At 39.6% G+C, this 22879-nt stretch overlaps 1 protein-coding gene and 1 non-coding gene across 2 annotated transcripts in view; both read left to right on the top strand.

Annotated features, from left to right (window-relative positions):
* The window catches only part of ARL6IP6 (ADP ribosylation factor like GTPase 6 interacting protein 6), a 32482-nt gene extending 20615 nt beyond the window's left edge, over positions 1 to 11867 (top strand). The window contains exon 4 of the mRNA XM_004620510.2: positions 10916 to 11867. Within this exon, the coding sequence (XP_004620567.1) occupies positions 10916 to 11009 (94 nt within the window). The 3' untranslated portion in view covers positions 11010 to 11867. The remainder of the gene's footprint in view (positions 1 to 10915) is intronic.
* Positions 11868 to 22386: 10519 nt separating this feature from the next.
* On the top strand, positions 22387 to 22593 carry LOC129401192 (small nucleolar RNA U3). Its single transcript, XR_008628143.1, has one exon. It is a non-coding gene; the product is annotated as a small nucleolar RNA U3 (small nucleolar RNA).
* The last annotated feature ends 286 nt before the right edge of the window (positions 22594 to 22879 follow it).

Raw genomic sequence — 22879 nt, 5'->3', positions numbered from 1 at the left:
TTTCCAAGTGATTTCCTTGTTGCTCTGAAGTCATCCTTGGGCCAAGTAAAATGCTCTGATTGTATCTGAGGACTTTCCTGGTCTTCTGTCTCCATCTGCTGATGCAGCTGAATTTTTCATTTTTTCATTCTTGTGATTTGTGGGAGCCAAGGGTGGAGCTCCAAGTTTAAGATTGGTTTGAGCATAACCTAGTGCTCCCATTTGTAACATCAGACTAGTGCCTATGGATACTGATCTCCGGCAGCCTCGAATACCTGTGAGGATTTCTTAAATGCTTGCGAGGTCAAACTGTCCCTTCTGGCTCTGATTTGTGTGGTCTTGGATGGCAACATGAAACGGCAGCGCCAGTGCCTATGCCTGTTGCAGTAACACTTGGCCTAAATTCTGGTCCAGAGTTTGTAGTTCTTAGTCTCTTGCCATTGTGCTAACACAATAACGGACTTAGACGATGACTGAAGATAGTGGCCAGACGAACCCAATCATAGTTATTCTGCCAGTTAAATCTTCACAGCTACAAGGAGGGACTTTCATGTTTCCCAGTACCATCACTCTGGTGGCATCTGTTCTGTCCTGCAGACGAGTGTGGGGCTCCCCTCTGGGACGTCTGCTGCTTGCAAGGAAGGCACGTCCCAGTTCCCTCCACAGAATGGCTTTCCAGCTGCACACTGTACTGTCGGTTTTCAGTTTCTTTTTGCGTGTAGGGGAGGGGGAGTCCACATCTGTCAGTGCTCAGGCTTACTCCTGGCAGGGCTCGGGATAGAGCCCAGGTGAACGGTGTGCAAGCCTTACCTACTATACCATCTCTGCAGCCCCCCAGTGTCTTTCTGACAGGGTGAGTGCGGCACGAAACCAAACCGTTTGGAATCCTTTGTGCTCATTGGCCTTTGGCTGAGAGATGAAGTTTTGTGTGCCATTTTGTCCCGCTTCCTTTGTTTCTGAGCTGCCTGCAGGGTAGAGCCGGGAGCCTGCTGGGGCAGGCCCAGGATGTGAACCAGCCTCAGCCAGTGGTTCCTGGACTCCGCTGCCCGACTGGGCAGTGCTCACACCTGGATGGCTTCTTCCAGTCAGGGCCAGGTGTCCTCACACCTTTTGTTGGGTTTAACAAGTCTCAAGACTGTCTTGATTTTCAGTAAAAAACTGAAATCTTTGACAAGCTAAGCACTTAGGACAAACCTATCAGGTGGGGTTGGGGCCAGACACATCTGCTGAGGCAGCCCTGTCAGGCGTGGCTCTTTTCTGTCTCTTCTGTTTAATGGCTGCAGTGGTTATTTCTCTTGGATTCCACCGGCCCTGAGTTTTGTGGAGTCCAATACCTAAAAAGTTAGTAAGTACGTGTGGAATTGATGTTCTTTAAGTCCTTTGCATTCAGCACCTTCCTGCCCTTAATTGATCTTTTCAGTTTCTGGGTTTGCTGATCCCTCTTCTTTTTCAGCCTCTGATCTTTTCTTGCCCAGGGGAAGCATGCCTTACCTCTGGACTTGTCCACTGTCACCTGCCATTGAATCGTGCCATGATGACAGCTGCCTCCAGTGAATTTTCACGGCAGTACCCTTTGGTTGTTCATATTCCATTCAGTTTTTACATGTAGTTCTACTTTGATGTCACGGGAACACTCAGAACTATTTCTTTCTCATTCATCTTGGTCCTGCCCCTCAATTTCAGTCATAAAGGGGTAATTTTTGTTGTTGCTGTTCCGTTGGGGATTTTGTCTTTGTGTTTGTTTTGTTTGTTTTTGGAGAGGTCACACCCAGCTGTGCTCAGGCCTTCCTCCTGGTGATAGTCCTCCTGGGAACCATGTTGGTGCTGGGGTGGAGGATAAGGAAGTGCCTACTTCTTGTACTGTCTCTCCAGCCCCAGCCTCCAAAAGGAGTTTGGGGAGGAGTTGGAGTTTGTTTTGTTTTTTTTTTTTTAGTTTCAGATTTTGGGGTCACCCCCAGCAGCACTCGGAGCTTCCTCCTGGCTCTATGCTTAGAAAATCACTTCTCGTGGAGGTCAGGGGACCAGATGGAATAACTGGGGCTCGGAGTAACTGGGGTAGAACTCGGATCAGCCGTCTACAAAGCAAAGTGCCCTTGCCTGCTGTGTAGGCCTAGTCCCCAAAAGGAGTTTATTCTTTGAAAGGATGCATAAAAAATCTCTCCAGTGCCCAGAAGGAATTTTTAAAAGGATGGTTGTCATGCTGACCTTTTTACAAATATTGCTGATTTTTAAGATATAGTGCAATGTTACATATACAAACTTATCTGTGAAAGCAAGTACTTTTCTTGAAGAGTTGAATCAGTAATACTTGGAAAAAGTTTTAGTTTCTGAAAATCTGTTACAGTATTAAAGAACAGGATGTAGAGGCAACATTACGTTTATTTGCCATACCAGCTAGATACCTTCTTCTGAATCTGTGGTTTACGTAATCAGTTTTTTTTTCATTTCATAATTATCTGCTTTAAATATAGTTCCTACGAGCTAACATTCCTAAGTATGTGCATCACTGCCTATTGCAGAGATGGTACTTTCAGAGAGCCCAGACCTCAAGGAATCCTGGAACTCTCTTTAAGCAAGACTGGTGGTAATTCCAGAATGTATATTTAAGTCCCCCAAGATGTGTGCCATGTGCCTTAAAATTTCACTTTTCCAAACAAATACATCTTTTAAACTATTATTCTAACATCTAATACTGTGGGATTGTTAATGTTTACTGTTGAAAATAAGAGAATTTGGTCATCTTAGGTGTATATAGACTAGGTCCTCAATTTTTTAATAAAGGAAGAAACTGAGTTCCAGAACGCTGTTACTTGCACAAAGCCAAGCAGTAACAGCTAGCACCTGATGCTGCCGTTTTTTTGTTTTTGTTTTCCATACTGCCTGCGCCAACCCTTGCATCATAAAAAGGAGAAATTTCCGTAGTTCATATGATAGGATTTTTTTTGTTAAGCAGGCTATTTGGGCTATAGGCTTTTAGCAGTTTTTGCACACATAATGTAGTCAAATGCAATCAAAATCTATTCTTGGTGTCTTGGTTCTCTCCTTCATTTTTTCCCTTTAGTCAGCGTTTGCGCTCTGCTTACTATTTCTTGTGCACAAGCTCCCTCTAGTGGCGGATTTGTGTTATTACTCAATTTGTTGTTCCTCAACATGCTAAAAATAAGCCACTTGATTATAATAGAACCCATTTAGGAAGGAAATGTTACTTTCTAGTCTAGAAATATAATTAGTGGGTAAATAATGTAAATTATACATCTAGCTAAAAGTGCAGTGTAGAAGGCTATTTTTAATTGGGAGTCAATATTTAGTAACTTGATAAAAATTGTGAAAGAAGTCAAAAGTCGGGGCCAGTGTTCTTTTTAAGAGTTATGTATTTCTTTGAAATCATTACTCTATGAATAAAGTGTTAACTTGGAATAAGTGTTTATTATTTAGATCAAAGTTCAGGTTTATGACTTAGCTCCTATAATCTTTAGGCCAAGACATTGTCTTTGTAGGTTTAGGACTATTGACTATTTGTATGTATGTACCAGAGAGATCTATTTACAGTGAGGACAAATCAGTGCTTGTATAAGATGGACTAGCCTTGTTATAGAAATAAAGTACTGTTCGAAATAAATTTACGGTCATTAAAATTTCCGGTGAATTAGATTATTGAATATTTGTTTCGATAATCTAAAACTTGAATTACATGTTGAGAAAATGATTTTAAATCATTTTTCCCCCATTGAAAAACACAGAAATAGCATGTCTTGAGCCTGGTGTGTAGCTTGGTTATCGAGTGCCTGCTTTGCATGAGTGATGCCTCAGGTTTGGGTTTCTTGCACCTTTCCTATTGCAAGATGCTCCTAAGACTTCATCATTTCAGGTGATAAAAGAAAAAGGGCTTAGCACTGATTGCTTCTTTTAACATAAGGATAGGGTTTGCCTTAGCCTCTAGTCCCTAGAGTCTAGCGTCTTCATTGCTCTTAACCTAATACAAGCCATATTCTTTGTTGTTGTTGTTGTTTTGATGGGACTGAGGCAATTGTATGCAGTGCCTGAAATCAAACCTCCCCTGGCAGTGTACAAAGAAACATTTCCCACTTTACCATCCTTCCATCTTGTTACCCAGTCTTTAGGAGATGGCAAAAAGATGCTGACCAATATGATGCTTAGTTGGAAAAGGCATATTCTGAGTATATGAGAAGTGACTCTCTGGCCCTTTGGGGAATACTAATCACATACCACCTTCTTATTTCGGTGGTTTTCTGTCACAAATGGTATTTGATAAATATCATGGCACTGTATTTAACACATACATACTTTCTACTTAAATTTCATTTTAATTTCAGCATGGCCTTCTTTCATTATTGCTCTCTAATTGTATTGCCTTATATTGCTATTTGGAATCTACAAAGTGAATTTGAAATGAGAAATGGAAATTAATTTATTGTAATTCCTTTTATAATAAGTTTCAGTAACTACAAATTAAAAGCACATGATCTGACACTGTCTTGCACGTAAAGTGTTCTGGATGTTGCATGTATCAAGTGCTGAAATACTTGAATTTCCAATGACATTTGTATGTTAATATGTACTGCTTTTATTGTTGTAGGAAGAAGCAAACAGTATTATATGTCACATGAATTTCCAGAAAAATTAGGAATTTAGGATTGGCATATTAGTACTTATTTCTGTTCAGCACTGTTTATCTTGTTATTTAAGGAGTCTCTAACTTAATTCTTGACATTGAGAGCATTATTCTTGGGGATTAAGAGTAGTAATAGTAATACAAATAGACAAGCAAAATCATAAAGAAGAGATCATGGAATTCCGCCATCCCCCCACCTCCCATCCCCGCCAGTGGTCTGGGCTTACTCCTGGCTCTGCACTTGGATCACTCCTTGGTGGGGCTAAGAAGGACCACATGGCATTCTGGGGATCAAACCTGAGTCGCCAACTGTGCTGTCCCTCTAGCTCTGAGATTATGGATTCTCATTGAGGGCAGTATTTTATACTACTGCCTTAGAGGTCAAGAAAAGTGAATGATTAGGTATTTAAATGAGAAGTTTCCATTCCAGGCACACTAGATTTCACATCGAATACAATAAATTGACTGTACAACTCTAATACAGATTTTGGAGAGCTCTCTTTTTGTCAAATAAGATTCTTTATTGCTGTGAACTAATGAAACAGATGTCAGATGGCTAATTACAGGAGAGAAAGACTGGACAAAAGAGATAGATGGAGAACTTGGCTTTGATATTCATGTATCGTGACATTTCATTATCTTGGGACTGTTTGGACCATCATTCGCTGTGCTGTCACTAATAAATATATTGATGCACTGCACTATTACTTCTCGAAGTGAAGGGATAAAATATATGCATGTCTTAAAGATACATTCTATTACTGTTCTGAATATAAATATAAGTTGAGTAACAGTTCTGTCAAGAATCATATTAAATACTCTTGGTGGTATTTGCTTTGCACCTTTCATTATGGCTTTTGCTGGTGCTAATTTGCTGTCATCTATGGGCTACTTAAAAGGCACAGGAGTGCATACAGCAAAGCTGGTAGGAAGTACCTGAGAGAAACATGTATGCCAGTTTCAGGCTGGAACCCTATTAGTGTTTTAACTGCCTTTGTAAATGATGACAGAAAGCCTGGCATATTAGAAAGAGCTTATAAGTCAGAAGGGAGTCAGCTTCCAAATCCATACTACCCCCTTATTATCTCACTATTATTTGAGCAAGCCACAGACTTTGAGCCTTAATTTCCTCTTCAGTAAAATGGAATAAAAGTAATGCTATCTGCCCTTGTGGTCTTCACATACAGCTTACTAAATAATGATACAGGCAGTTTGGATGATGATATAGGCGGGGTCCCGGTACTCTTTTCCTTTTTTCTTAATTGAAGTTTTTCAAGCTGAATGTCTGGCTACTACCCACCACTGACTGCCAGTGATCTTCCCTTGGATAATTGTTACTTATCTTGATATTTCATCCTTCCTATTCTTCATTTCATGCTTCCTATTCTTCTTTATTTTTTTTATTTTTTATTATTTATTATTTTTTTGTGGGGGGGAGAATCCCTAACATTTTATTTATTTTTTTTTGAAAGTTACAAAGTTCTCAGGTTTATGTCTCAGTTATACCGTATTCAAACACCATCCCTTCACCAGTGCCCATATTCCACCACCAAAATCCCCAGTATACCCCCGCCCCCCACCCCAACTGTATAACTGATGAATTTCACTTCATTTTCTCTTCACCTTGATTACGTTCCATATTTCTACACAAAACTCACTATTGTTGTGGGAGTTATACCCCCACCTATTCTTCTTTAAACATTTTTTTTATTTAGATGCTTTTTTATTTTTTTTGTTCCGTTTTTATTTTTTATTTATTTTTTTTATTTATATATTTTTTAATTTTATCACCATGTGGAAAGTTACAGAGTTCTCAGGTTTATGTCTCAGTTATAACGTATTCAAACACCATCCCTTCACCAGTGCCCATATTCCACCACCAAAATCCCTGGTATACCCCCCGCCCCCCACCCCAACTGTATAACTGATGAATTTCACTTCATTTTCTCTTCACCTTGATTACGTTCAATATTTCAACACAAAACTCACTATTGTTGTGGGAGTTATACCCCCAAACAAGATAACCCTAATAAGGAAGCATTTGATAATTAGTTTTCCATTAAAAGATTGTATGTTTTCAGGTTTTAGAAAAGGACGATGTGTCCCAGTCCCGAATCCTGGAGCCGTGTTAGTTGCTGCTCAGTGTCTTCAGGGCTCCATCTGGAGAAGGTGTTAGATGCTTTTTTAAAATTAAATGGTACTTACTGTAGATGGCAGTGGTTTTCAAACTTTATTCCAAACGTCATGTCAGTAATTTTCTTTAAAACTTAAAAATTGATTTATAAAGCCAAAAGTTTTAGGAATATGGTTTTGTTCTGTTGATCCTAAGTTTCTAGTGATTAAAGACCTCCTAATCACAGTAGAACCGAACAGGGATATCCTCAGGGACTCTTCTTCTTGGCACTGGTGGATAAAGTTAAAGAGATCTTGCAAGCTATTCTTACGCTAAGAGAAAATGAAGTGAAATTTATCAGCTACGCAGGCAGGGGTGGGGGGAAGGGGGGCAGGAGGTATACTGGGGTTTTTGGTGGTGGAATATGGGCACTGGTGAAGGGACGGATGTTCGAGCATTGTATAACTGAGACATAAGCCTGAGAACTTTGTAACTTTCCACATGGTGATTCAATAAAATAAATAATTAAAAAAATGTTTTAAAAAGGCAGCTGGGCCAGAGAAGTTGGCTGTATAACTAAGAAAGGAAATGCGAGGTTGAGGAAAAAGTTTGTTTCTAATGAGGAATTATTTTTGTAAAGGAGATGAGGGCTGTTTGTGCACACCCAACCAGTGCTGCACTCAGACATCACCTCTGGTGGGCTCAGAGGACCATGTGGAGTGCCGAGTATTAACCCAGGCCCTCTGCAACAAGCTTTACCCCCTGTTCTATTTCTCCAGCCCCTGAGACAATTCTTAATGTTGGAATTTTACTTAAAGTTTAAGGTTTCCTGTTGTGTAAAGGGATAAATCAGCTAGCTCCATTGAAATAGTGAACACTTTATTAACTGTTATTCCTAAAGTAAGGAATCATTACAGAACCATTGGGACAATGGAATACATATTTTTTGTTTGTTTGGAGACCACACCAGGCAGTGCAATGGATAACTCCTGGCTCTGCACCCAGGGATCACTCTGGCACACTCAGGGGGCCGTTTGGAGTGCCAGGGATTCAACCCGAGTCGGCCAAGTGCAAAAGCAAGCACCTATCCTGTGTACTGCCTCTTGGGCCCTGCTCATATGTATTTTTCATGTGATACTTCAAATTAAACTTGAAATCTATAGATTTATACTTTTCCCTCATATTTTAAATTCTCTAAATGTTCATGCATGTTTTTATGTCATTTATCATGAAACCTTGAAGTCAGTACAGTCATAATCTCAGATGACCTTATTTTTATTTTTTTATTTTTTAATTGAATATGAGATAGACCATTACAACACTGTTCATGATAGGGTTTGAGTCATACAATGACCAACACCCATCCCGCCACCAGTGTACATTTCCCACCACTAGTGTCCCCCATTTCCCTCCCACCATCCCCACCCCCCACTCCCAGCTTCCCTCTGTTTGTGCATTATGGTTTGCAATACAGGTACTAAGAGGTTATCATGCTTGTTCGGGCATTCAGTATTTTTATTGGGACGGTAAGGCTGGAGTAGATTTTTAACTGGGGTGGCAGCTTTGGGGTGTGGATGTGACTGCTGAGGCTTCCAGAAGTACAGGGAGGTGGAGGGAGGTAGCCCATCCCAACCCCAAGAAAGCCTGGAGATTTCAGTCACAAGACCTGCATACCCAAATTTTCAACAGGTTAATTCCTCGGTGAGGTCTGTCCTGAGACAGTAGAGTCTGGCCAGGGGCATGGTAGCAGTTTTAGATTGGAGCAGGCAGCTGCCAGGGTCTCTGCTTGGGCAGGCACCAGGCTAACTTGACCCCTTCTGATTTACTCTGATATACTCAGCCTTGCATAGGTCTGAGACTTAACTGTAGCTTTGGTCTCTTTCAAGATTTATTTATGGGTCTCTGAAGCAAGGCAAAAAATGAACATTTATAGCTGACCGAGGTGGCTTATGGGCGTGGTTCCCACATACCTAAATTTTGCCTGTTTAATTTCTCAGGGAATTTGGTCCTGGATATTGGGGTCTGGCCAGAGTCACAGTGGCAATTTGGGGGTGTCAGGAAGCCTGAATACACCATCAAGTTACTCATGTACTGACCCTGTGGATGTAGGTTGACCTGCTGGTGGCACCATACCCCTGTCAGATGACTTTATACTTAAGTTGCATTTTCTAGTTTTAAGGACTCTTTAGGACAGGATTATGATTTGAAAGTTTTCATACTTACAGAATACTTACTATAAACAATACAGGGTTTTATTTTTAATTTTTTTTCTTTAGGAGCACCAGAAATTCATTAATTTGTCTTGGCACACACACTTCACACAGTGGGTGGGTAGTGGGAGGGTGGCTCTGCCCAACACAGGATTTTAGAACTTTGGGAGTGAAGGGCTGCAAAGTCTCTCTGTCTCTCGTCTCTTGTTCTCTCTCTCTCTCTCTCTCTCTCTCTCTCTCTCTCTCTCTCTCTCTCTCTCTCTCTCTCTCTCTCTCTCTCTCTCCCCACCCCCACCCCTTCTCTCTCACAACTCTCTCCTGTTTGGCTTTTGGTTCACACCCAGCAATGCTCAGGGGTTACCCCTGACTCTGCATTCAAGAATTACTCCAGGTGGTGCTCAGGGGACCATATAGGATGCCAGGGATTGAACTTGGGATGGCCTGGTGCAAGACTAATGCCCTGCCCACTGTACTATCACTCTGGCTCCCAAAGTCTTACTTTAAATAATCTTAAAATGAGTGGTGATAATAGACTGTAGGATTTTCCTCTAGATTTGTTCTAAAAATCTGTACACATGCAAATATTGTAACTTTTACCACGTTAATAATTTTTATATTCTGTATTAATCTTGACTTAATAAAATCGTGTAACCACTGGGGGAAAGTCATCCCAGATAGAGAAGGGAACACCAAGTAAAATGTGATTGGAAATCCCTAGCGGGGAGGGAGATGCACACTGAAAGTAGACTAGAGACTGTACATTATGGCCACTCAATACTCCTATTGCAAACCACAACACCCAAAAGGAGAGAGAGAAAACAAATTGGAATGCTCTGCCACAGAGGCAGAGTGGGGTGGAGGGGACGGGATAGGGGGGTGAGAGGGATACTGGGTTCATAAGTGGTGGAGAATGGACACTGGTGGAGGGATGGGCTCTCGAACATTGCATGAGGGTAAAACAAGCACGAAAATGGGTGAATCTATAACTGTACCCCCACTGTGACTCACTAATTAAAAAAATCAATAAATTAAAAAAAATAAAATCGTGTAACCGCGTATGTATGGGGTGTGTGTGTGTGTGTGTGTGTGTGTGTGTGTGTGTGTGTGTGTCTGTCTGTCTGTCTGTCTGTCTGTCTGTCTGTCTGTCCTGGGCCTTGCAATATTGAGGACCACCAGGACTATACACCTGCCTATACTCATTTACTGCGGTGTTTTGGTAGAGTAGTTAGAATATAGAAGCAACCTTTTTATCCATCTATAATGAACAAATATAAAGAAGATATTGTGATGTGATGTATGTGTGAATTTGTATATTAGAATATTATTTAGCCATAACAAAAACAAGGTTTTGCCATTTGCATCTACATGATGGACTTTGAGGTATGGTATTGTGAAATAAGTCAGTGAAAAGCAAATACCATGTTGTTTCTTATATGTGTAATCTTTAGCTATAAAAAAATCCCATGAAAAACAGTATTTTTTGTCAGAAGTTACAGACTTTGGCTATAAAATAAATGTCATGGGAATGGTGCAGCATGGTGACTATAGTTATATAGACTGGCTGGTGTATTTGAAAGTTGCCAAAAGTAAATCTTTATAATTCTTTATAAAGGAAAACATTGTAACTATGGCAAAGGATGTTAACTAGTTTTACTGTGATCATTTTAAAAATAACATTAAAAATAATGAGTTTTATGTTACATGTTACGTATATATAATTAAAAGTATAGGATTAAACTACTAGAGTTTTGCTCTAGAAGTCAAACTGAGAAATGTAGTTCATAACTAGCAGAATTTTTGATATAGAACTTAAAATCTCTGTTCCTAATTATGTAAACAATCAATATTCCTTCCTAAAACTTACATACTGATCTGTAAAATATTTGGAAGTGTATATCCAGGTTGCAAGCATTGTGATAAAAACTGATGGTGTTATTACATTGCAAGTTACATTTTCTTATTTTATTTCTACCCCTTCAGGAAACTGACTGGACATTCTTTCCACATGGGCTATAGCATGGCAATATTGAATGGTATTGTTGCTGCTCTTACTGTAGCATGGTGTCTTATGTAAATCCACACTGAAGCAAAGTCATGATGACTTCCAACAGTAGAGAAGAATTTCACTGCCTACTTGAAGATCAGAAAATCCTGCAGTTTGTTGACTGGTATCATGTATGTCATGAAATCATTATTGAGGGTTTTATATAAGCATTGTTCTAAACTGAAGCATTGGGAAGATCTGAATGTTAAGTTTCAAGTAATTTCTGAAAAGTGTAAAATGTTTACCTCATCTTTTTTACTTGGTGTTTGTCTAGATGTAAAAAAAAATTTTAATGAAAATCAAACTTGAAAACATGAATACAGGACAATGCCTACTTTTCATTGTATATACTACATTTTTTTGCTAATAAATGCTATTACACTTAAGTGAGATAGAAATATTTCTTATTTATTCATTATATTCAAAGAACAAACAATGCCTGCTACATTTTATAGAAACTACTTTCTGATCAGAATGTTTAGTTTTTGATATTCATATAATCAACTGAAGGTGCATTTATATTTTTAACGGGACATAGTTCCATGTTTTTACATATTTTCCTACTACATTGAGTTTTGTATTCCTAAGATTGTTAAATCTAGATAAACATACTGTTCTGCAAACCTAATACTATTGTATTTTGGTGTTTTTTTGAAAAACACACTGTAGTAAATAAAAATCAAGTGAAGTTATTTTTAACAAAAAAAAATGGCTGCATTGGGCAAATTATTTAACTATTAAAATATTGTGAAATTTGAAACTTCACTATTTCTGTTTCCATGGTTCCAAATATTTAATATATATGGTTATTGTGACAGAACTTACATTATTTTTGTCTTTCAATAAATTTAAACTTGAAATTTTTATATATAGAAATGCTTGAACTGTTTTTTTTTAAGCTCAAAAGTAAATTTTTTTTTTTTTTTAAATTTTATTGAATCACCATGTGGAGGGTTACATAGTTCTCAGGATTATTTCGGTTATACAGTTCTCAAACACCCTTCACTTCACCAGTGCCCATCTTCCATCACCAACCCCCCCAGTATACCTGCCGCCCCCTCCCACCTCCCCAGTCCCAACCCTTGCACATGATATGTTTCACTTCGTTTACGCCTTATTTCGATTACATTCCATGTTTCAACACACAACTCACTACCGTTGTTGGGGTTTCCCCCAAAAAAGAAAAGCAGTCCTATTGCCAAGGAGGCATTTGATAGTTCTCCATTGCTAAGAATATAGAGATATTAAGCCCCGCTGTTTGTTACATAGTTTTTCTTTTTCCCCCTTGCCCCGAGCCACCGAGTTCACGCCTGTTTTAGTAATCGCCACGCTGCCTGACGAGGGAAAAAAAAAAACCGAAAAGGATGGTTATTTCCCGTCATCAGCAGGCGTGGGGCTCTGGCTTAGTTGATAGACTTGTAGAGAGAGTATCTGCAAGCAGTCTCTGGAACCGACGGTCTTGCGCTGGTGTCGGCTCCGGCTCGAGATTCCACCAGCGTCCCGCTGTTCCTTGTACATAATTTTTCCCCTTATATCCCATTCCCACGCCACCAGGTCTGTTTGCTTAATGGACATCACACTGTAGTTGATGACACACCGCGTTTCTTCCCGAGAAAGAAGAAAATTTCTTCTCAGCCGGCGTGGGGATATAGCTTAGTTCAGTCTAGTGAGATGGCTACCACTTTGATTGCCTTCAATATTTTAGCAACAGACTTACTATTAGGGTCTCCCACAAAAGTCCGCCCCATTAGAAAGGAACCATTACATATTGCTCATACTAAGATGACATTAAGTCGCGCGGCCGCGGCAGCGGCCGCGCGGTTTTGGGTTTCTGTATAAAGTCCAGGGAAAGTACAACCAGAAATAACATCACTATAAACTTTTACCCTTTTATGGTGCTCATAAGATGGAGAAACCTAGAGAGAGGCTCGGCGTCTCCGTTTTGCGCTCAGGAAAACCGAGGCCCCTGCGCTGTGCTCAGGAGGGAGGAGTTGAGAGAGAGACAGGTTAAAAGAATTGGGGGATGCCCGGGTCCCACAGCTTCAGCACGCCGTGGGGTCTCTGGTCCCATGCCGGAATTAGTTCAGTGGGCTGCTTGGGGTCCGAGGGCGCTCCCTCGGGCCCCTCCATCATGCTCCTTCCACAGCCGGGTCCAAAAGCTCAAAAGTAAATTTTTGATAGTATGTAGACAAATAAAATTTTATCTAGTTTACTAATTTTCCTGTTTAAATGTTTTTCAGTTATGCGGTTTTTGTTTTTATAGCAGTTGACTTTAAGTTATTCTGTCTAACTGTTGTTAGAAATAACAATTAAAAGTCACCTAAGTTTTAGAAAGATAAACTATTTAAAATGCTGTTTTTCCAAGCCATTCAAAATCTTTTGTTAGCAAATTTTGTATAGCAAAAATGTTTATCCAGAATAAATGGGGATTAATATGTACAGTGTGTTCATTTGTAAACTGAGTGTTAGTGAGTAAATGTCTTAATGAGGTTTCTAAAAGTCTTAACATTTTACTATCGTTTTGTTTCATTTTGTTTTGAGGTTACACCCAATGGTGTTCAGGGCTTACTCTCTCCCCCCTTTTTTTTTAAAATTTACTTTTTTATTCTATAAAGTAGTTCACATTATTTGATTACATTTAATATTCAAACATTAATCCCATCATCATCACACCTTCCCAGGACCATATTTTGGATGTTTCCATCCCGAACCCCACCCCATGTCCCAAAGCAGAACTGAAATAATTTATTTTGTATTGTTTGTTATGTAAAACCACTGAAAATGCTCCAAAAAAGTTTCCTTAGATGAAAGTGTGAAGAATGTTGTATTTCACCCAAGAGTCATTAAGCCCTTCTATAAGAGATCACTAACATGTTGTTAAAAGTTGAGCCTTGTGTGCTTATATTGTCTGTAAAAAAATGTTTCCCTCTAAGATTGATTGCCTCCTACTTTAACCATCAAATGCGGTGCAGTACTCTTGGAGTATGGGTGTTGTGAGGCATGAGAGGTCCAGGAGTCGTGGGTGAGGCTCGGCTCAGGCATGTGGAGAGCAGCCATGAGCATGGCAGCAGTTGGGTTATGGAGGTTCTCGCTGCTGGGGCTGGAGTTGGGGTTCGGACCTCACCGAGGAAGGGCCTCACCCATCCCTTCCGGGGTGCCCCGAATGGAACACCCTGGCTTGGATTCCGTTGGCATGGCTCTGGCATGTGTCATGTTATGCTGCTTTGCCGGGGAGAAGGATGACAGTGCGACTCTGGATTGTGGCTGATGGTGAAATGATATGGCACCAGCCAGGAGTGGTTTATGAGCGTGACTGCTGAGTTGCCAGAAATGGGGAGATGGCCGAAGGACACCCGTTCCTGGTTCCATTGAGTCAGGGCTTACTCTTGGTTCTGTACTCAGGGATAACTCCTGGCAGGTACTATATAGGATGCGAGGGATCTAATCTGGCATGGCCACATACAAGGCAAGCACCCTAACCACTGTACTATCACTCGGACCCACTATCAGTTTTTTTGTTAGAAATAACAAGTGCTTCTTCACTTTAACTGAAGTGTTGAAATTAATTTGTGTTTGTACATGTATATACAAAATTTAAATTCAATAAATGAAGTATTCCTTGCAGAATAGTTGTCAAAATGAATCTTTTCATTCTCTACTTTCTTCCTTGCCACGGCCCACGCAGCCAACTTGAACCTCGGCCGGAGAGAGGGAATGAGAGTTGAGTGGGCTAGGGAGGACTGCATGCAATATGTGGCATACAGCAAGTTTACTGAAATCCAAGCGGGTTTATATAGTCTTATTTTAGCAATGATCAGCAGGTTACATAAGTGGCATAAACATTATTAATCAAGAGGTATAAGCAACTTTAGTTTTGCCAGTATTACTTGTTTTTCAGTTCCTTCTCTCAGCCTTGAGAAACATGGGAAAGCAGATGTGGCCTTGACCATGGCCATGGCAGACATGAGCCAATCCTCCCTTCAGCCTCCTCTCGAGTCCAGCTGCCAGAGCATGGTGGCCCTTCAACTTTTCTCACGAGGCAGGTCGCCAGAGCATGGTGGCCCTTCGGCCGCCTGTCAAGGTCGGCTGTCAGGGGATGACTCGCCCTCACGCCAAGTTTCTCCATACTCGTTCCTGTTTACAGGAACTAAGGTAGCGGGTGCCTAGGCCCCCTCCTCACCCAGTCCCTGTTTACAGGGACAGAGGCAGGGGGTGCCTAGGCCCGTCCCCAACACTTCCTCATCTCCCATCCCTTTTGACTCAAAAGGGCCCTTTTAATATAAAGGACTGTACGAGTAACATTTTTTCCACTTGCTCACATCCTTTCCCGTCCAATTTGGATAACTTCTTATGGATCTTTTTTGTCTTATGATTAAGAAACATAACACAGTTCAGTCTTCCCAGGATTTTTTTTAATTGGGGTACTGGGACTTAAAATACTGTTAATTAGACTCGTTTGTGCGCACATCATTTAACACTGCAGCCATCCCCAGAGAGCCCACTCCCTCCTCCAACGTCCTACTCCCATGTCCCAGGGACCTTTCCTACACACACCCCTGACTCCCTGTCCCATGGAAGCTCAGTTCTGTACACAACATTTCCAGTTCTGGTTACTTTGGCCATTTGTTCCCTTACTATGTTTCTTTATACCCCACATATGAGATAGAACTTTTAAAAAATTATTGTAGAAGTGATACATATATAACACCCACACAAATATAGAGGAATAAAACTAAACTGAAATATCACAAAATTGTCAATGAAAAGTTGATAAATTTTTTACAGTGTCTTTTATGGGTATATACATTTAACAATCAAATATGCTATGCTGATACATTTTTTAATTTACATGAAATAGATGAAATCTACAAATGAATAATTTAGTATTAGTGAGAAGACAACATTTTAAGAGAGTGTTTGAACAGGCCTACAAAACTGTTAACCTTAATCCAGAGATATTTTAAGGTATGATGAAGTTAAGGTATGATGAAGTTGGGGAAAGAAGAATCTCAGCACACAACTGGCAGCCAGCGTTCAACAAAGCTCAGTTAGAGAGAGTAAGACTGGCAGGGATGGACACTGCTGATGACATTCAGAAGTCCCCGAAGCCCAGCAGTGATCCTTTCTTCCTTGAAATTTGCATACATGAATTAATCAGTTCCTCCTTTGACCTTGCTGCTTAACATGGATTTTGTCATTTTCGGCAAAAGGAGTCAGGATGAGTTTAGCTACTAGCAGCAGGAATCCATCTCTATTATGAGACTGAATGAGGTGAACTTTATAAATAACTTTAAATTTCGCTTCTGAAGTATATACATAGGGGATAAGTGCACCTTATCAGTGATCTCAAAAGCATTTTAGCAGATCTAACTCAAATTAGTCTACTGTTTCATCAGGAATTTGTTTATGTCTCAACTTAAATTCTATCTGAAATGTTACCAACATAGATAACGAATCTTGAGGCCAGCGAAATCGTACAAGGGGTTATGGCACTCACCGAGCATGTGGCCAACCTGGATTACATCCTCAGCACCACACAGTCCAGTGAGCACTGCTGAGTATACCCTCTCCCACCTACCACCCCTAAAAAGACATTTAATGAACAAGATTTTAAAATTCTGTACTGATTGTCTCTCCCTTTCTGTGTATTTGAAATGGGATCAATACTTAAAAAAAACACTTAGATTAACACTTACAATGAAGACACTACATCAGAATGTATACAATGTACATAAAACCCTCAAAAATAGGCAAGCTATTTTTTGCTTGCTTTTTTGAAACAATTACCTATACATATATATATATGTGCCTATATACCAGTAAGTATTATCACTTAACCTATTATCTCTGCTATCAAGCTTTCCTTGGCTTGATGTTCTGTGATCCTAGTTTTCTGGCCTTTCCCTCAATTTCATAAATTACTTCCTAACTTTAGTATAAAATTCCTTTCTTAGCTAAAATTAGATTTTGATATTTAAAATTAAGATTCAAGGGGCTGGAGCGATAGCACAGCGGGTAGGGCGTTTGCCTTGCACGCAGCCGACCCGGGTTCAAATCCCAGCATCCCATATGGTCCCCTGAGCACCGCCAGGAGTAATTTCTGAGTGCAGAGCCAGGAGTAACCCCTGTGCATCGCCGGGTGTGACCCAAAAAGAAAAAAAAAAATTAAGATTCAAACTTCATCATGTTCACCACCAACTTTCCAGCAAAAGCTGTCCACAAAGCTTGGAAAAGCACTTTCATTGTGATTTCTGCACTTGGATTTATTTGTTTAAATGAATAACCACCTATAAGAAGTTTATTAAATCATAAAGGAAATTAATAGATCTTAGATTTATAAATTAGATGTCTGAACATTCCTAGTATATGAAAGTAGTAAAAGTTCCTTAGAGCTTGGAAGTAGTTGTTTTTGGAGAAAAAAGAATCTGCAGTGCATTGTAAGCTTAGTAAGTTAGTACGGGTTCAAAATCTAGATAGTATATATAAGTACATAAAATTGTAAATGATGAAGCTATAGTTTTGTAAAGTAGTTTCAGAGATTATATTTAAAGAAGTATTATGTTGAAAAAATGTTCTAGAAAATAACTAAGCCGCTAAAATAAAGTATACCTTAGGAGGAAAAGTCATAGGTTCACTCTTAGCAGCTTTTTCTTTCCAACCAAATGTTTTCCTTGTCCACCTCCTCCTGCATTGTACTCCTTCCTCCTCTCCTTAGTCCTAGAACAAACATTTTTCATACTTGTTCACATGGAATTAACTCGAAGTGGATCCATCCTGAACTCTGAATTAATATTTTCCTTCTCTTAGAGAAGAATAAGACGAGCAATTTTGTGACTTGGGTCAGTTCCAGAATGAACCGAGAAATAATTCTGTGTAGTGTAACATGCCGAAAGATAGGGATTTTCTTAAAGCAGTTCAAAAGTAAATATGATTTCCTAACTTAACTAAAACTTTTGTGGGTATTATGTGCTGAAGGTTTAGCCTTTAAAAAACCATCTTAAAATCTGTCAGCACAATTAATATTTCAAAAAACAGGACTTTGTTGTGTATCAGTATTTTAGCTAGATACTGAGAAAGCAATTACACTACTAGGCAAGTTATGATCATTCCTTAGTGCTATACAAAATGCCTGGGGTGAAAGCTAGAATACTGAATCTAAAAGTGTAATTTTTATTTTACATTAAATAAAACCAGCTGGATGTTACACGTTCCTATTGGTATAAAATACAGAGTGCATTGCACTATTCTGCATTAGTTTTCATATAAAATTGTTCTTTCAGATTGGACATATTTCCATTTTTACTCAGGTCTAGAGAAACAAAATGAGAAGCATACTTTTAAATATCATGTTGACATCCAACTGGAAGCATTTTTTTAATTGATAGAGTAAATTGTTTTAAGTGGAGACAACTACTATAACGGTTCTCAGAAAAATTTCTCAAAAATGTTTATTGATTAAAAAATTCTTAGCTTGGAGAGAGATGAGGTACAGTGAGTAAATCACTTGCCTTGCATACAGCCCGTCTGTTTCAATCTTCAGCACCACATATGGTCCCCCACACCCCACCAGGAGTGATCCTTGGGCACAGAGCCAGGAGTAAGCACTGAGCATCGCCAGGTTTGAGCCCCAAAAAAGAAAAAAAGAAAAAGATCTTAATCCTGCCATAAGGGCAGGTAAAAATCTGCAAATAAGTAATAAAAGTTTTATTTTATAGATTAAAAAAATGGTTTATATTTTAGTCAGAACTGATTTTTAACAAAAATTTTTACTATAAATGGGGTCAGTGAGAAAAATCTTATTCTAGTGTCAGAAGCATGCATAGCAGGAGAAATAGACATTTTCATAGAAATATATCTTAGAGGAGAATTTTTATTTTTTATTTTTTATTTATTTTATTTTTAAATTTATTTATTTTTAATTAGTGAATCACCGTGATGGTACAGTTACAGATTTATAAACTTTTGTGCTCATGCTTCCCTCATACAAAGTTCGGGAACCCATTCCTTCACCAGTGCCCATTCCCCAGCATCCCTCCCACCCTCCCCAATCCCATCTCTCCCCACCCACCCTGCCACTGTGGCAGGGCATTCCCTTCTGTTCTCTCTCTCTAATTAGCTGTTGAGGTTTGCAATAAAGGTGTTGAGTGGCCACTGTGCTCAGTCTCTAGCCCTCATTCAGCCCGAAACTCCCTTCCCCCCGAATGGCTTTGGACTACATTATAGTTGGTGATCCCTTCTCTGAGTTGCCCTTTCCCCAGAATGTGAGGCCAGCCTCCAAACCATGGAGTCAACCTTCTGGTACTTATTTCTACAATTCTTGGGTGTTAGTCTCCCATTCTGTTATTCTATATACCACAGATGAGTGCAATCTTTTTATGTCTGTCTCGCTCTTTCTGACTCATTTGACTCAGCATGAAACTTTCCATGCCGGCCCACTTATATGCAAAATTCATGATCTCCTTTTTTCTAACAGCTGCATAGTATTCCATTGTATAGATGTACCAAAGTTTCCTCAACCAGTCATCCGTTCTAGGGCATTTGGGTTTTTTCCAGATTCTGGCTATTGTAAACAGTGCTGCGATGAACATATAAGTGCAGATGTCGTTTCGACTATACTTTTTTGCCTCTCTGGGATATATTCCCAGTAGTGGTATTGCTGGGTCAAATGGGAGCTCAATATCTAATTTTTTGAGAATCGTCCATTGTTTTCCAAAAGGGCTGAACCAGTCAGCATTCCCAGCAGCAGTGTAGAAGGGTCCCTTTTTCCACACATCCTCTCCAACAGCGGTTGCTTTTGTTCTTTTGGATGTGTGCTAGTCTCTGTGGTGTGAGGTGGTATCTCGTGGTTGTTTTGATCTGCATCTCTCTGAGATTAGTGATGTAGAGCACTTTTTCATGTGCCTTTTGGCCATTCGTATTTCTTCCTTGGTAAAGTTTCTGTTCATTTCTTCGCCCCATTTTTTGATGGGATTGGATGTTTTCTTCTTGTAGAGTTCAACCAGTGCTTTATATACCATTGATATCAACCCCTTATCTGATGGGTATTGTGTAAATATCCTTTCCCATTCTGTGGATAGTCTTTGTATTCTGGTCACTGTATCTTTTGCGGTGCAGAAGCTTTTTAGTTTAATGTAGTCCCATTTGTTGATCTCTGTTTTTACTAGATTGCTTAGTTCCGTGTCACCTTTGAAGATACCTTTATCTTCAATATCGTGGAGGGTTTTGCCGACCTTGTCTTCAATGTACCTTATGGTTTGTGGTCTAATGTTGAGGTCTTTAATCCATTTTGATCTGACTTTTGTGCATGGTGTCAGGTCAAGGTCTAAGCCCATTTTTTTGCATGTGGTTGTCCAGTTGTGCCAGCACCATTTGTTAAAGAGGTTTTCCTTGCTCCACTTCACATCTCTTGCTCCCTTATCAAAGATTAGATGATCATACATTTGGGGCTGTGTGTAGGGATATTCCACCCTGTTCCATTGGTCTACAGCTCTGCCTTTGTTTTAGTACCATGCTGTTTTAATTGTTACTGCTTTGTAGTAAAGTTTGAGGTTGGGGAGGGTGATGCCTCCCATCCTCTTTTTCCCAAGAATTATTTTAGCTATCCGTGGACGTTTGTTGTTCCATATAAATTTCAGGATTGCTTGATCCATTTCTTTGAAGAATGTCATGGGTATCCTTATAGGGATAGCGTTGAATCTGTATAATGCTTTGGGGAGTATTGCCATTTTGACAACATTGATTCTCCCTATCCATGAGCAGGGTATATGTTTCCATTTCCTCATGTCCTCTTTTATTTCATGGAGTAGCGTTTTATAGTTTTCTTTGTAGAGGTCTTTTAGGTCCTTGGTTAAGCTGATTCCGAGGTACTTGATTTTCTGGGGCACGATTGTGAATGGGATTGCTTTTTTCATGTCCCTTTCCTCTGCCTCATTGTTTGTGCATAGAAAGGCCATGGATTTTTGGGTATTGATTTTGTAGCCTACAACTTTATAAGTCTATTGTTTCTAAGAGTTTCTTAGTAGAGGCTTTAGGTTTCTCTAGGTATAATATCATATCATCTGCAAATAGTGAGAGTTTGATTTCTCCCTTTCCTGTCTGGATGCCCTTAATCTCTTTTTCTTGTCTAATAGCTATCGCAAGTACTTCCAGTACTGTATTGAAGAGGAGTGGTGAGAGTGTGCATCCTTGTCTTATACCTGATCTTAGAGGAAAGGCCCTTAGTTTTTCCCCATTGACGATAATGCTTGCCGTAGGCTTGTGGTAGATGGCTTCGACTACTTAGAGGAAAATTATTTTAAATAATTTTAGTAACATTGCTACCCCAAATATCAGATAATCTTACAACCAACAATAAAATATTTTTTGCTAGAAATAGTAGCAGAGGGGCTGGAGCAATAGCACAGTGTGTAGGGCATTTGCCTTGCACGCGGCAACCCAGGTTTGATTCCCAGCATCCCATATGGTCCTCTGAGCACCGCCAGGGGTAATTCTTGAGTGCAGAGCCAGAATTAACCCCTGTGCATCGCCGGGTGTGATCCAAAATGCAAAAAAAAAAAAAAAAAAGTAAAAAGAAATAGCAGCAGATTAATGTTTTGTTTTGCCAAAAAAGCGAAGACTACCATTAAAAAAGAATAAGCTAGATCTATAGGCATTAAAAATATTTATATTCTGTGTAGGTCTTTAAGTGAGAGGTAGAATTAAGTGCAAAATAGGATTGTTACATAATAAAAAACAATTAATTTTATGGGACTGATGCTCCAGATACTGAAGAGTTGATGTGACTTAATCACTTAATCAACTTCAAAGAATGCTCTATTTAAAGTGTCAAACTATTTTAGATTTTAACTTTAAAAGAAGTGAAGTCTAAAGACCTTTATCTCTCAGTGTTGTCAGACCTGACTCATTTATTGATATTAAAGTGTCACAACTTTTGGGTGCAGGGCCTGGAGTGATAGTTCAATGGGTTGGGCTCTTGGCCTGCATGCATCTGACCTGGGTTCAATCCAAGACACCCTCGTATGATTCCCTGAGCCTCGAAAGGAGTGCTTCCTGAGTGAAGAGCCAGGAGTAACCCTGAGCATCACCAGGTGTCGCCCCTCAAAAGAAAAGAAAGAAAGGCTAAAATACAAAACCTCTCAAATATTCATCCTTAAGAGTATTTTTGTATGCCTATAAAAGTAAAAATCCTTGACGCCATGACTCAACTGAATTTTCCTGATGGTAGTTTCCTCATTCCATCTACTGTCACATGTGTTTGGGAAGAATTCTGCATTGCCAAGCACCTCTCCCCGGAGGGTGCACCTAGGAGCCATACCTGATTTCTCCTTGACAGATTCTCCCCGTGTGTTTACCCTCTATCAAGTTCAACTTGTATAATTTTTCATTGTAAAAAAATTAATATTGTCTGAAGACTTTGCTTTCAGGGGTCATTTCTAGATTTCATTCCTAGAGAAGTTTCTCTGACCATGTGGAGCACCAGGAACCATGAGCAGGCGTCGGAGCCGCCTCTCCTAAGCGTGAAGCCGTCTCTAGGGTCGCTTTTGCAGCTGCCTTTTACCATTGATGACTGTTCTTCCTTTGGAAGAGTGAGAGGACAGGGTGGAATCTGAGAGCTTCTGGTTGCAAACAAACAAAAAAACAAACTCTGATTCTAAGTAAACTGCTTATGAGACCACAACCTAATAAATCACCAACCTTAAAGAGGTAGTCTAAGGACTGTGATGTAAGAGTTAAAGAAAAATTTGTGGAAAAGTACTCACTTTCTTTCTGAAATCTAGATAAGAGTTACACCAACTCCCCATAGAGTCCTTCGCTAGATGATGATAGCTGTAGACAGTGATTTAATCAAACGGTCTCGTTGCATGGATAAATAAATTAATGATGGGAAGAAATCCTATTTG

Source organism: Sorex araneus, chromosome 1, assembly GCF_027595985.1.
Source record: "Sorex araneus isolate mSorAra2 chromosome 1, mSorAra2.pri, whole genome shotgun sequence".
Classification (NCBI taxonomy): Eukaryota; Metazoa; Chordata; class Mammalia; order Eulipotyphla; family Soricidae; genus Sorex; species Sorex araneus.
The sequence above is the reverse complement of the archived record's forward strand: the minus strand, read 5'-3'. Positions and strand labels throughout refer to the sequence as shown.